Genomic DNA, 15,314 nt, shown 5'->3' on the forward strand with positions numbered 1-15,314 from the left:
TAGAGCTGTAAAAAGCAAGGGATATGTACAATGATATGACCCAATCCCAGATATTTTAGTCCAGAAACTCCTGTAGCTAGCAATGACCTCTGGGGGTTGGGGAGTGTGAACTGGCAGAGTGAGAACATTCAAGGGGCCTAAAGCCGGGTCCACTGTAGAAAAAACCTAATCATTTGAGGTTGGTTATGTCCTGACATTGCCTTCTTAAGTTATTTCAGACTGAACAGCTCAGGCCTGGGACCATTTCTAGCCTTTAGAACCAAATTGGTAGCTTTCGACTAGAAGCTGCTTAATGGGAATGAACCCCAAACCACGTTGTTCTAGAGTCCAAGGAAAAAAAGAAGTGACCCGTAAAGTCTAAAAATCTAAGGATGCAGCTCTACAAACGTGGAATTTTAGTTTGGTCAGTTTGGGAGGGTGGGAAGGGTGGGAGAGACTGGATAGTTGGGAAAAGACGGGTGCTTAGGTTCCCTTCACACTACTTTCTGAGTGTGAAGCATGAGGAAGTAGGAAGGGTGGGTAGGTTTTATGACTGAAGCAGTGTTTTCTTCTATTTCTAAGGCAAGTCCTGTCTGTGGATGAGCACCGTGGTGACTTTCTTGTCTAAGAAAGAAAAAAATCTTTTCTGTAAGCACGTCTGCGCACTCTGTGGGCCAGCTGTCCGGGGGCCTCTGGTTCAGTCCGTGGCCTCGGGTGAGCCTATTAAATCCAGCTTCCCCCGCCCCACCACCAGGCTCCCGCTCCCGGACAGGTGTTTTCCCAACTCCCGAGGCCCAAGATTTTGGGGAGTGGCTGAACCAATAAGATTTCCCTTTGGGGGAGAAGGCGTGGCTAGTTGGGTCAGATTGGGGGCGGGGTTTGTGCGGCTGAGCCGAGCCAGCCTGGTTGCGTGGAGGGTTGTTTTACTCACCCCCCTCCACCTTTTTTTTTCTTTTTCTCCCCCCCTCCCGGACCGAGTCTTATTAATTTCTCTGTGGGGCTGCAGCTGGAGACGGCGGAGCGTTGGAAATGACGCTCGGAGCTTTAATTACCGCAGCCGCCGGACAAGTGTGAGGAAAGCTGACAGGAAAAAAGGACGGGATCGCGTGAAGCAAGAAGCTTCTCCCCGCCACCCCTCCCTTTCCTCCCAATTTGGACTGGAGGTGCGAGGAAACTGAAAAGTGAGCCGAATAGAGTCCGGCTGGGGGGAGAGGCCGGAAAGCTACCGCCTGTTTGCAATCAACTTTTTTTGGAAACCCTTTTCCGAACCCTTCCTTTTTATTGTTGACCAACCAGGGAGAGAGCGAGAAAGTGAGGAGGGAGCGAGAAAGCGGAGGCTCACACGGGGAAATAGCTGTCCGGCCCGACCAGGAGCACCACGCGCACACACTCGAGCCCACTCCCACCCGCGCGCACCCTCACGCGCACCCTCTCCCCCCGCTTCTCCGGGCCTCGGCCCCGCGGGCAAGGACTGGGTCGCCCGCGCTCGGAGCCGGTGTCCCGCGCGCGCCAGTGCCCCACGCGCGCCCGGCTGAGGGATCTCCTCCGTGTGCCCGAAAGGGGATATGCCATTTGGACATGTAATTATCAGCACGGGATCTGAGACTTCCAAAAAATGAAGCTGGCGACAGGACTGTGGGTCTGGGTGAGCCTTCTCGTGGCGGCGGGGACCGTCCAGCCCAGCGCTTCTCAGTCAGGTGGGTCGCGGTCCTTCTCGCGCTTCCGCGGTTGACCCTGCGGCCGCCGGCAGAGCCCAGCCGGAGACACGCTCGCTCCCGGGCGTGGCGGGATCACACCATCCGCGCCTCTTCCTTGGGTTTCGTGCGACTCTCTATCTGTCCCCAAACTTACCCTCTGCGTGTGCCTGTGTTCAGTTATCGTGAAAAATCACTTGCGCCCCTTTTCTCTTTCTCACCCGCTTCTTTCTCGCGCGTTTTCTGTGAGCCTCCCTAAGCGGGATCCCTTCTGGTGGCGCCCGTTGTGCAGGACGTGGGAGACCCAAAGCCGGAGTCACAGGAGACGCTCCTCTCCGGGTCCGGGCCCCCCGAGGGAAGAAGCCTCGGAAAAGCGCTCCCCGCCCGGGGCCAGGGAAGGACGGGGGTCCCGAGGCGTGGCAGCTGGGCTCCGGTGAGCGGGAGGGCTGTGGAGAGAGCAGCTCCGAGAGAGCGGGCTTTGCACCTGCGTGTGCTGCCCGCGGCCGCTGCGCCTCCGGCCGCCGGAGCCTGCGGGGTCAGACCCGCCTTGAGCCCAGCCTGGGAGCCGGAACGCGGCGGGAGGACGCGCCTCGGCCCGGGGGCCCACAACGATAGGCCTCTTCGGCCAGCGTGCCCAGCCCTCGCCCCCATTGACTAGAGAGGCGCTTCCTTGCCTGCCTGCGTGACCGCTTAAAAAAAAAAAAAAAGAATGGCTTGACATACTTAAGCCGGGAGCCCGGCCTTCCCGTCGGTTTCTGTGTTTGGCTCCAGAAAGAGTTCTTCCTGTAGTTCAACTTGCTATTGGCCGGAGTCCCTCCAACTTGTGTTTACTGCCGGGCGCGGCTGCCGAGCCGACCCGTCACGCGGATTGAACCCGAGGCGGGCGCGGCTGCGCTGGGTGCGCGGCAACTGTCGGCCGGAGAGCTCGCGCCCCGGTGCCCCCGCCCGGCAAGAGGCTCACTGACCCGGGAGAAGCAGCAAGGTGGGGTTGGCGCGCCGCGGTCCGCAGGGCCAGTGACAGCACCTGCAGGGCGAAGGAGCTCAAAGTTTCTGACACTTGAGTTTCCTGGGGATGAAAGTGGGACAGGAAAGGGCTGAGGGAAACGGGTGACTGAAACGCGGGAAACGCGGCCAAGGGGGGCCTTTTGGAGAGACGGGGAGATTTCCGGAACCATCCGGGGCTGGTCGCGGGAGCGTGGGAGGCAGCTAGAGAAGATAAAACCCACGGGAGTGGCGAGAGGCAGAGCTTCAGGCCCCCGGAGGGTGTCCTTCTGACCTCACCAAGAAAACAGCGCGTTGTAGTTTTCCCGCTCCGCCCTCGCCGCCTCCCCCTCCTCGCCTAGTAAATAACAAGCTACAATCCTCGAGCATCTCAAAATGACCTTCGAATGGCACAATGTGCGCCGTTTGTACTGGACGTTTGCACCCTCCCAATTACTCTGAAATTCTTCATGCATACCAGTTCCCGAGCTCCAGCCACCTCCGGAATTACACCAACACGGATTTGAGATTCCAAGCGGCCTCTTAGATACATCCCTTTTTTATCTCCCTCCCCACTCCGAGTCCCTTCATATTTCCTCTCAATGGGTTGATTATGCACATTGACCCATTCAAAAGCAGTTGCGACTGACACGCAAGCTTAGCCGAGAGGAATTTCTGCAAGGGGACCTACTGGGGGCCGTCTGGTGCAGCCTCAGCCGCTGGGGGACCCGGCTCCGAGTCCGCAGCAATCTGGTATTAACTGTGCGGCTCGGAGTTGAGCTCTGCCGAAAAGCCCTTTTCAGAATTTCTGCAAGGAATGTAATCCAAATTAGTTCTGCAGCTGTCCTCTTCCCCGTCTCAGGCGACACCGGCTCGCGCCCTCGCTGGTGTCTTCTCGCTTCCCCGCGTGAATTGTCAGGCCCACAAGTGAGCCCATTTAGTGCGCGAGGATTAGCGTGCCATTGTTGTTCCGTGTCTGACTCTGTACTTGAAATTCTGGGGGCACAAAGGCGAGCCTCCCTTGTTCGAAACACAAAGTGATCTAGATGAAAGGGCCGCACAAAGAAAAGCTCTCGGGTGCATCCCTGGTGTAATTGCAACACGCACGCTAAGGTGATCCTCTGAAAATTGCAAATGCCCCCGGGACTTCTTTTTTGCCTCTTCCGCACCCCCGCCCTGCCGCACCTGGCAGGGAAAGTTCAGCTGGTTTTAATGTAGTGCTTTTAGAAAACCAACTTACGTTCTGGGGTATGAGTGAGGCTCTGCGTGTGTTCGTGGCTACGTACCTATGGCTGTATGTTCCCAAGTAAATACATATTGCGTGTCTCCCCCCTCGCGGTTAGCAGTCAGTAGCAGTTTGGAGGAGTTTGTTTTGGTCCGAACGAGAAATTAAGTGCGGATAAGTAAACTAAGCTGCCAGAGGGCGACAAGATGTTGAGTGAATTGCTTTTAGATGAAACAAATTAAGGAAACGAGGGAAGACAATCTGCTTCTCGCATTATTAGACACGCTTGGAGTTCAGGGGAAAGTGGCATATTTTTGAAATGCTAATCTAGAAGCAGAAGGAATGCACCTTATTTACTGCTCTCTGTGAACAGAATAAAAATATGGGAGGGGCAGGATTCTGTTGTATAGATCTAAGATATTTGTTAAAATAATTGTAACTGAAGAGGACCTGTTTTTATTTTTCCTCTTTTGCTTGGGGAAAAAAATCAGCGTTAGAGAAGACAGGTGTTTTTTTTTTTTTTTTAATAGTAATTCTGAAGGGCTTTGTCTCATTTCCAGTGATTTATTTTATCTAGAAGTATTATAGTCAGAGACCCTTTATGTGGCTGTTATAAAGCCTTTACCACCAAAAAGAATTCCAAAATTTCTGTCTTCCTGGTATGATGGAAAAATAATCAGTATCACCTTTGTGCTGAAATACAATATATGTATGTAAATGTAGTAGTACTGAAGTGATGCCCGTACATACCTTAGTAGATATGTGATGAACAAGTTCAGTTTCCATTTTTTTATTTGCAAGTAACTAGGTTCTGCTTTTCATTCTATAAAAGAACACACATTTTTCCTACGTATTTAAGATATATCTCCAAAATTAGTTTTTTTTACATTTGAGAAGAAAAAGGTTAATAAAGCTTAGTTAAATGATGAAAAGATTTTCAATATAATTTTTAAAAAAATCAGTTATCTCCCTACATGTATTTATTGTAAGCACACCCATGAGTACAGCTTCTCTTTTTTTCTTTCAATTTTGAAATTCTTATATATGTAAGAGGAGCTTTTTTAGACTAAGGTATAATTTTTCTTCTTCAGAATGCTTCCACATAAATTTATACCTATTATCGTGACTGCAGATCACTTGAATATACTATAATGTGGACTGATAGGATTAAATTGAATGAGTCTGGTTGTGTCATGATTCCTTGATTTCTGATTTTTTTCTCTCAAACCAAACTCCTTTTATTTTTTTTAATCATACATGCATAGAAAATCAATTTTTTTGAAAATCAAGGTACTTACTCCTTTATATGTATAATTTTCATTTAGTCACTGAATATGTGTCTTAATTAAGAAATTACATTAGAATATTTACCAGGGCATGCCCTTCATGGAAGATTTACGTATTTTTTGCTCTAACCTGAAAACACTAAGTTTGCATTGGCTGATTTTTGGAGTTTGCATTCATTTGAGGAAAAATTATATTTTCTCCTTAAAGTGGATTCAAATATTTAGTATTCATGAGCTTTCATCCCTTTGGTTCTTAAATAGAAGTTCTATTTGTCATCTGTCTTATGCATTTACCTTTTCCATTACTATAGATTCTTTTTTATGTCTTATTATTTATTGAGTTTACACATATGAATATGTTTTCCACATCATCACTAAGGATATTCTTTTTGTGTGTGTCTTTCCCAGCAACCTGCCACTCAGGCACTGCAGGAGTCCTCTGAGTCAGTTTTCATTCTTTCTTTCTGATAAATCTGATATGGCTGGTTGGCTGGACAATCGCAAGCCATTCCATTGCTCAGATTTATTCCTGAAAGAAAATAAAAAGGCATCGATCCAAGATCGCTAGCACATCTCAAAAACCCTGACTCCAAGGCCAAATCTTTCTACAGAGAAGTCCCCTTTTCCCTTTCTGTCTTCCTCTTTTCCCCTCTTGACCAAAGAAGGAAGGTAGACTGCTGCCATTTAAAAAATGCTAGGCGTGCAAGGAAATGTGCTCTATCTAAATATGCTCTGAAGCCTTGTGATTAGAGCCACTTTGAGATTAATGACTATGTAAGATGCACATTTTAGAAAATAAATTGAATTAGTGTATCTTAAACATGGCAGTGTTTTAAAGTGGTATTGTTTTTAGTATTATTTCAATCCAGTTATTAAAAAAATTTAGCATATATTAAAAATAGCAACAAGTTTTTGGTTTATTTTACAGTGTCCTGCTGCTGTTGGATATCCATGTGTAAATTGTAAAAGTGCCTATAACATAAATGAAGCAAATGATCAAAAAAGATGTTCTCTTACCTGCAGACTTTTTGGCACTTGCTGTTTGATTTCACCCCTTTAAGAGATACTGCTTTATAGGGCTAGATGTTAATATTTACGTTGAAATTAGCTTATGAATGTTTAAGACTATAGCTGTTCTACAAAAGTTAATTGTCAAGCATATTCCACTGTTATCTTTGACAGTGATCTACTGAGTATGGTTGCAGGGCAGAATTTAATCAAATTATAAACTTTTCTCCAGGTTATATCATTTTAGAAATGTTCTACTATGTTACATTTGACCATATGGAGCCAAATTGCATCTTTATCTAGTACACATTTCCTGAATTAATATAAATATTAGACAGTTAAAGTAAAACCTTACTTTTCATGCCCTCTAGTATTCCTACTGACTGAAATTTACAGTTTATAATGACAAATAATCCCTCAATTTTATTTAATATTTTAAATAAAAAAATATCTTAGATCGGTGTTTCCTGAAGCTGTAGCTTTCCTACGTAATTTGAAGGAGATTTTGCCTACCTATTGTGTGGCTGAGTGTGACACAGGACGTAGCCAGGTGGTTCAAATCAGGATTTCTATACTGTAGGGACATCGTTCCTCCAGTTTCTTTTTAATACCTTGAGCAACTCACTCCATGTCTTTGTGACTTGGCTTGCAGGCCTGAGGGGGAAATGCATGTAATGCATTCTCTATTTCTCCACTGTATAGTCGTTTTCTGAAAAATGGCTTTCAAGTCTTCTGTGATATTGAGATACATCCCAGTAATGAGTTAATTGATATATTTAAAACATGAACACATATGTTAATAAACATAATGTAAGCTTTCTAACAGACCATTGCTGTCAGAAGAGCACCTGCCTAAAGGAAATAAAGAGATCATTATGTCTAAAGAATTTGTATTTGAAGGCCATTTCCCAAAATACTACTTTTCAGAATTGCTTTATGGTCTCTTTAGATTTTGTCTTATTTGGCTTTTTCCGAGTTGTTGATAATTCTGACATGTTTATTAAATAAATTGACCTATTTTCCAATGCTTTAATCAAAGCTTTAAAGCCACTTTCTTGTTGTAATATTTGACACTTCAACTGGTGCTTTCTATTTGTACTAATTTTTCAAGAGGGAAGAGAACTGTCTCACTTTTATAACATAGAGGTGAAATATATGGTATTTGGGGTCCTAATTCTAAAGTGCTTTTTTGAACAGGTAGTTAATTGTATTATAGTTATTTTCATTTTAAATACGTGATTGCTTTGCAGGCCTGTTGCTTGGCACAACTCCAGGGGGCGGCAGCCACATAGAATTTAATGGGAATGGTGCGCGCCTGAGCTATCAGTAGTGCAGCAGCAGCCCTGCTGTTGTGGAATGCTACAGAATAAAGCAGCAGAATAGAAATTAGGAGAATTCGATTCTGGTCATACAATCATTGTCTCTGTGATCTTAGGTTAGACTTCTTGCTTTGTGTCTCAATTTCCTCATCTCTATCAGTATAGCTGAAAGTAATACTTAAGGAGTTAACATCTTGAATGTTTTTAATGATTCAGCTAGACAGAAAAAGAATGTTTAGACTTTTTAGAAAAAAGAAATGCATTGGTTTTCAATTTTTTTTTTAAAGGAACCTCTTCTTTTTCAAGTGAATTTATGTGTGTAACCCTGGTATCTAAATCAGGTAAAAGGGTGAAAGGAGAAGTCTTTTGTTAAAGCTTTGTCGAGAAGCCAGCTTTGTGCCCCCTGCCTTTGGCACTCTCCTGCTTTTCTCCCACTCTGGTGTCTACTCTCCTGCTCTGGCGTTACAGAAATCTAGCACTATTTAAAAGCCACTCATCTAGTCCACACATTTTATTTTCTAGCTGAGGAAACTGGGAGCCCAGAGAAGTTAGGTAATATAAATTAGTTGGCAGTTCCCAACACTCCTATCATTTTAACATACACAGAAGTACTTGAAAAGTTGCAGACACTTAAAATAAAAGAATAAATAAAGTTTAAGGTTGGGTTATTTTTAGAGTATTGGAAGATTGAATGAAAACAAATGGATTGGAGCCATGGGCTTAATTATCAGACTGCGAAGTTCTTTTCAAGGGGAAGACTGTAGGATCATCATCTTTAATTTATATTTAAGAATAATCATTGATTGCATTTGTAACTTACAGCACCTTAAGATTAAAGAAATATAGCAAACTTTGTTAAGGTGTAGTTCTGTAAGATGATCTATTCACCTGGTAGTGCCTATTCTGGATATAGAATTTTGACCCTGTAAGTCAGGTAAGGGTTGCCGATGCTAGTATCTGTTTATAATAGTGCCTTCAAGAGTTTCTTTTACCTGTGACTTTGTGAAGATGACCAATAAGTAGAGAATGGTTATTTCTTCATTCTGTATTAAGTAGTATGCATGCTTTAAGAAAATGGATTATAAAGGATAAACAATGGGCTCTTCACGACCAGTTAGTTGCTTGGGATCCTTAACTAGCAAATCCATGGGAATATTTCAGATTCATCCAGGCCCATCCTTAGACGCAAGGTTCTTTATCTTTATCTTGTTGGGTCCTCATCTTTCTTCAGGCCCTACTAGGATCACAGTTATTCTTTGCACAAGTGTATAAGCTAAGCTTTAAGTACTAAGACTTTATACATTTACTTTTGTGGTGCATTTGCCTCCTTCTAGTTGGCTCCTGCAAGATGCTGCCTCTGGTCCTTGTGACTTTGAATGTTGTTGATTTAACCTTAATTCTCTCTGGTTGTCCCTGACTTCTCTAAAGCGCCAGAGCTTTCTCGGACATGATCAGCATTCTCATGGGGGATAGTGACAGAAGGGAGGTTTAAACCTGTTTTGGCAGGAAGAGTCACTTTCTGTTAGGAATTTGCGATAAAAATGGGCCCCCCTCTGTAAAACGTTAACATAGACACGAGGAAACATCCTCTGCAGTATCATTAAACTTCCCCCTTGAGAGCTAGCTCTGGATCATTACTGTTAATCACGTTATTTCCAATATTGTGGGGGTTACTGAAGCATACTAAACATGAATAAGAATATATAAGACTCAGTTTCTCAATCCAGAGAGTTAAAGTAATAGGAATCAAGGCTCTATGCGTGTTCTATATTTCATTTGGAACGTTGTCTAAAAGTGTTTAGAGAGAAGAAAGTGAAGGGTGCAATAAGCACTCCTTTATTTTCCAAAAAGATCAGACTTGTAAATGATAAATTTTACCTACCATATCTTTACTACTCTTCTGACCTTTACTTATGTCTAGTCCCATATGCACATGGTCTAGGTGGACATCCAAGTTTAAAGCTTTTAGGATACAAATGGGGATTGTAAACCTGCTCTCAAAAAATGTGTCTGCTGGTCTTCTATGATGTGCTGAGGATATCTCATGGCTCGTTAGGACTGAAAAAATGACAACAGATTCTCTAGGTTCTATGACTATGTCTAGTATGGTTATAGCTTGAGTAATAAGTTATGCAATCCTCTATTTCAAGATGGGTCCCCATCACTAGCAGGGGATGCCTAATTGAAGTCGTGGATGGCATTTTGCTTTAAGCGAACTCTCCTTTTACTAAAAACTTTTTTTGTCATTATTTCCTATTCTTCCCTGTAGGCTTAGAGGATATGAGAATATGAGATTTTTTTTTTTTCTATGGGAACCTATGAAAACCAAATGAAAATAAAACAGAATAATATTTCTTTTAGACACACTTTCATTTTTAAGAGTTCCTGTTTGATCATTTGTCTAGAACTAGAGCAGTAAAACAAGTTTTTTTTTCCCCCCGAAGGAAATTTGATTGCATGGCTTATTAAAAGCTATTCCCTAAGACTTTTGTTGACCTCATCTAGTCATTAAAAACTCAGAGCAGGATACTGCAAGATCCTCTTTACTCATCCCCTTGTTCGATGTCCTTTTACCTCCAAGACTTCCTTCTTGTCACTGCCAGATGACCATTTCTAATATAATAATACTTTTATTATCCTAGTTTCTATTCAGAAGCCTTCAATGGATTCCCATTGCAGAGTTCAAAGCCTGTTAAAATAGTCTTCAGTTTCCTTTTTGATCCAGTCTTAAGAGTTTCTTAAGATGTATTCTAAGAACCAGGCTGACCTAGTCAGTATTCCAGAGCCTTACTTTCTGTCTTTCCTTTTGCTGACCCCTTTCCCTGGAATTCATGGCTCCCTTGGTTGCCCTTCCTGTCCAAACTGTTGAATCTTTCCAGTTCCGTATTAAATCATAGCTCTTCATTAGATCTTCCTTCATTTGCTACCCTAATCTATAATCCTTATCTGTACCACCTATCTGCATTTAATCTTAAACCATTCTATAGTTTTAACTTTTTAAGAGCAAACATTTTTATCAAACCCTGCAGAGACTAATGAGGTGCCACGTACATGGTAAGCTCTTTAAAAATATTTTTTTAAATGAAAGAATAACATACATTTACTGAAACAATTTTAAGCTCATTCACGGATGGTTATTATTTATAATTAAACCATATAAGTGCACAAAGTAAGCTGTTCTAAAAACATAATTATAGAATTCCTAATAATAGATATTAGACATGTTTACCCTGGGAATTTCCTTAGTTGCTTTCTTGAGCTTCCTAGGGTATTTCTTTCAATGGAGTGTTTCCAAGAGTATATCATTTATCCTCATTCCCATTTTTAGAGTCTGCTCATAATATGGTACCAAGTATATTTGTTAGTTTTATTTTTGGTGAGTTAAATATATATAAATACCATTCTTAAACATGTAACTGTCTTGTAGCCTACTATTTTTATGTGGCCATTACTTTGCTTTTCTTACTTATCTCTCATTTTAAAATTTTAATCAGTTTAAGCAGTAAACATATACTGACCCATCAGTGTGTTTGAGGACTGTGTTAGGCACTGAGGAGGACATATAAGAAGCTCAAGATGCTAGATTTCCCCTTTGTTTTAAAGAAGGACAGATGAGACCAATGAAACACAATATAAAAAAATATGTTATTAAGTGATTTTTCCAAACTCTTGGGAGGAATTTGCCTCCAGAGAAATGCTAATAAGTATTTCATGAAAAAAGGGTTCCAGACAGAATGCGGCATTTTCTATTCCTAGATGTATGTAATAACACAACTTTGTTAATACTAAGATTTCTCAGTATCTTAAAATAGACAACTAGACATATGCCTCCCATTTGAAAAGGATCCTATAAAAGAAATACTTGCAGCATAACTGTACTGAGAGGTGACTGGGATTCTCTTAGCTGCTCTTTTAGATGATTCACTCTGCATTCTGAAAATTGGTGAAATTATTATAGTATTTATAGATTTTCCCTGGTCAGATTCTACCAGGGAAAATGCTCTTCCAGACATTTCTTCTCAGGTTATCAGATTCCAAGAAACTGTCAACCTTTCTAGGTCACTGTGGTGCCCTAAGTGTACCTTAATTTATAACGTCCTGAGGAGTTAATGTAACTTCAAAACTTACCTAACAGTCTGCAGAGTAATCTATTAATGAGAAAATTGGGTATGGAGACATTAGTACGTCTGTCTGAAAAGTTTCTTAGAACTTTCCTGGTTGTTTTTCCTTTAAGAATCCCTGAGAAGAAACTTCGAGTCAGGGATTATTGTTCCTACTTTGTAGACGAGGAAGTAGAGATATAAAGCAGCAGTATGTAAGGGTGAAGCCTGACTGGTGCATCCGTCGGTGCAGTTACGTGTCTGCCGTGTTCTGAGCCAGCTGCCTCTGCCGTCTGCTCTTTCATGCCTTCTCCAGCCACAGGAGCTAGTGACCCTCTGAAAGGCGTGGCTCCTCTACTCCACCTGCCCCACTGTGTGAGAAAAGGATGCTCAGCACACCAGATCCTTCTGCCTCCAGGTCAACAGCTCTTTATGCTTTCCCTGGAGCCATTTGAAGAAACTTACCCAATAAATCTATCATTCGAGGAGTCCTCCTTTGGATTACTCTGCATTTCCCCTCATCCCTTCTATTCTCCAGAGGTCTTTTTGTGCGTGTGTGTGCGTGTGTGTGTGTGTGTGTGTTGTGTGTTGTATGTATTAAGGAAATCATCATATAAGCCTTGTCTTCTTGAGAAAACTTCAAAGCAGGGGCATTTCCAAGATGTTGGGACCTGCATTTATGCAGTTTGGGGAACCTCTTTAAAAACAATACAGAAATAAAAATACAAATTAAGTACAGGTCCTTGGGAGGCACCAGTGGAAGAGAGGGGCTCTGAAGCTGAAGCCTTTTACAAAAATCTTTATGGTACTTCTGCCTATGTTTGAAAATTATACGTTTTAAGAAGTCATATTATTTCTGATTTAGTGTGAATTTTGGGTGTCATTATATAATTTTTTATTTTTTTCCTACTGCACATAGTAGCATCTACTATTAATGTAGAAGAATGCATTGTTTCAAGAAAAAAATTGTCATAAAGAGTAAAATCACACTATAAAGCACTTCAGTATATCTTTGGATGAAATAATGTACCCTGTAGAGATAATTTTCAAAATATTTCCACTCTGAATATGAACATGCCTCATCCAGGTATATATATATTTTCTTGACGCTATGTTTTTTAAATGGTCATGTAATGCTGTCTCTTATGCAATTCTGTAGTTCATAATGGTTGGTTTATAATGTGATTTAAAAGAATCTTGTCACTTTTGGTATATAAAAGCTATATTACTAAGGCCCTACCACTTGAAATACAGCTCATTGAATTTTTAATCATTCGTTATTTAGCACAGTTAAAAAAAAAAATCTATCTTTGACTTTTACCCTCTGACTATGTTAAATGTGACCATTTTAACTACAATAGACATTATTAGCTGTGAATGAAACAATGCATCTAAACTAAAATCAGTACTCAGCTCAGATATTTGGTAATATTTTAACTACTAGTATATTAACACATTTAAGTAACAATAAAAGGATTAGTATTTCAAGTCACACTTTTACTGTGTAAAAATATCAGCTAAACAGTTAATATTTCCCAGTTGTTTTAACTTCAAATTTAGCAGCCCCATTGTCCCTGGTGATATATCGAAACCTCTAAAAGTGTACTTGGAATTAATGGAAACTGAAGTGATTGGTATTCAGATACAATTCTTTAGTGGCCTTTTTCTTTTCTTTTTTTAAGTGCAGAATGAAATTTGAAAATATAAAAACTCTGAGATAAATTGAAATAGACAAAACATTTTATGTAACTGTTGATGAAGAGGACATTTATTATTTTTTCTGTACTTACTATATTGCTTGTGGCCAGAATTAGCACACCATGAGCCAGAGAAAGAGATAAGACAAACAGAATGGCACGCAGCTAATTTTGTTTAGCAAATTTAGATCTGATACATGCTGTTTCACTCCTACAAATTGACTCAGCCACTCTTTGAAAGGTACAGATGAAGTTTGTCTCCCACAGTTTAACAGCTTTCACTCAACATTTATAGGCTGTATAAAAATAAATTCTGTTAAGTACCACATTTCTCACTGGCAGGATGAGCACTGTGAAGGTAGATTTATTAATGAGAAAAAGGGAAAAAACAAATACATTTCAATTGTTCCAGGTCTGCTGAAAATAAAATATGTCAAAACATCCAAAATATCTTTGTGTCAAGGACATATATACTGGGCTTGGGATATTTAAGGATTTTGACTATTTGTGAGTGAATCAGAAGTCCCATTTTATGATAATTTTGTGGTTCAAATATGGTATGTGGTTAGATGCATATTCTGGGACTCGTCATTCATCTGCTGGATAAGCCAACAGGAAGAGATCCACTGTAATTATCAGGAAGTGGCTATAAGACAAAACACACAAAAAACCCAAATCTTGATCTTTGTAAAAAAGTGTCATCATCCAAAAGAATAAATTTTAATGAATTCCTAAGTGAGACTAACTTGTCTGAAAAAAATGTCATAAAACATGTAACACTTGATGGAAACGTGATCCTAGAAAAAGCCAGGAATTTGGACAGTAATATCCATGTTTGGGAATATCTCAAAAAACATCCCAAAAGTCTTTTCTATCATAATGTATTGTAAAGGTATCTAAAAAGTTATAGTATTATTTATATACCTGCTAGAGCTTTGTCATAGCTCAAGACTCATTCTCCATAATCAAGCTCACTATAGAGAATAATTCTCATATTCATGAATTGTTCATCTCATCATATTTTCAGTGGTTATTTCAAGGTTAATTTTTTCAGACAGCTTCTCTCTTGATTAAAGTCTGTAGTAATTGTATATATGCTGATATAGCACACGAAGGTTTTAAGCTAAAGACGTCTTTGATTTCATAGCAGGTCAAGATCAAATGCTTTTCAATGCTTCCTACTCAAATATATGAAAAAATAACTTTTATGTCCTTTTTATTTCTAGTAAGAATGTTGAGACTTTTGTTTGGCTTTTTCAAAATCCTAGAAACCTTTGTGTAAGGGTATGAGCAACAAAGTATATGCCATTACCAGGACTAGTATCCAAGTGCTATGTTCCTTATGCTTTTATTGTTTGATAAAATATTAAAATATATGCCTACCGATTGGCTTTCCCAGAACCCTCCCCTGGCACCCCTCCCTCAAACAACTAAAGAATTAATACCTGACACAATCAGGGACCTTCAGATCTCTGCTTTGGCATATACTGTGATCCATTCTTATGTGTTTTTGCTGAGATGGTCACTAAATACTATGAATGTTACTCTTACACGTAATAAAAATTTTGCCATAAGTATTTTAAAATGATAGGAATGTGAACAGTATCATACTAACTTTGCCGCCATTAAGTATTAGCCGGTATGAAGGAGGCAGTTTCTAAGTTGTGTATCACAGCTTAGGTACTAATGATTTGACTTGAAGTTTGGAAAGAAGTGGCTTAAAAACAATAGACAGGATGTCACTGGTTCACAATTGTGAATTAACCTAGGAGCAAATCATATGAATGAGGCAGACCAAAGGACTCAAATAAAGCAGATGCTGTGAATTTTCCTGAGAGTGAGGCAGGTGCTGATGTGTGATGTGTGTCTTTAAATTGGGCTGCTGACGAATCACAACAATTTGAATTTGCGATTGCCATAACTATGTGGGAACAAACATATTACATGCTTATATTATTAATCAGAATGAACAGCTTATCTGGCAAGGTGTCAGCTGTTCCACGAGTGTGTATTGTCACGTAAGAT

At 40.7% G+C, this 15,314-nt stretch overlaps 1 protein-coding gene across 1 annotated transcript in view; it reads left to right on the plus strand.

Annotated features, from left to right (window-relative positions):
* Window positions 1–954: 954 nt before the first annotated feature.
* ERBB4 (erb-b2 receptor tyrosine kinase 4) overlaps window positions 955–15,314 on the plus strand; it is a 1,112,005-nt gene continuing 1,097,645 nt past the window's right edge. Inside the window, exon 1 of the mRNA XM_030852949.2 lies at window positions 955–1,676. Within this exon, the coding sequence (XP_030708809.1) occupies window positions 1,595–1,676 (82 nt within the window). The 5' untranslated portion in view covers window positions 955–1,594. The remainder of the gene's footprint in view (window positions 1,677–15,314) is intronic.

This window comes from Globicephala melas, chromosome 7 (genome assembly GCF_963455315.2).
Source record: "Globicephala melas chromosome 7, mGloMel1.2, whole genome shotgun sequence".
NCBI classification, from domain to species: domain Eukaryota; kingdom Metazoa; phylum Chordata; class Mammalia; order Artiodactyla; family Delphinidae; genus Globicephala; species Globicephala melas.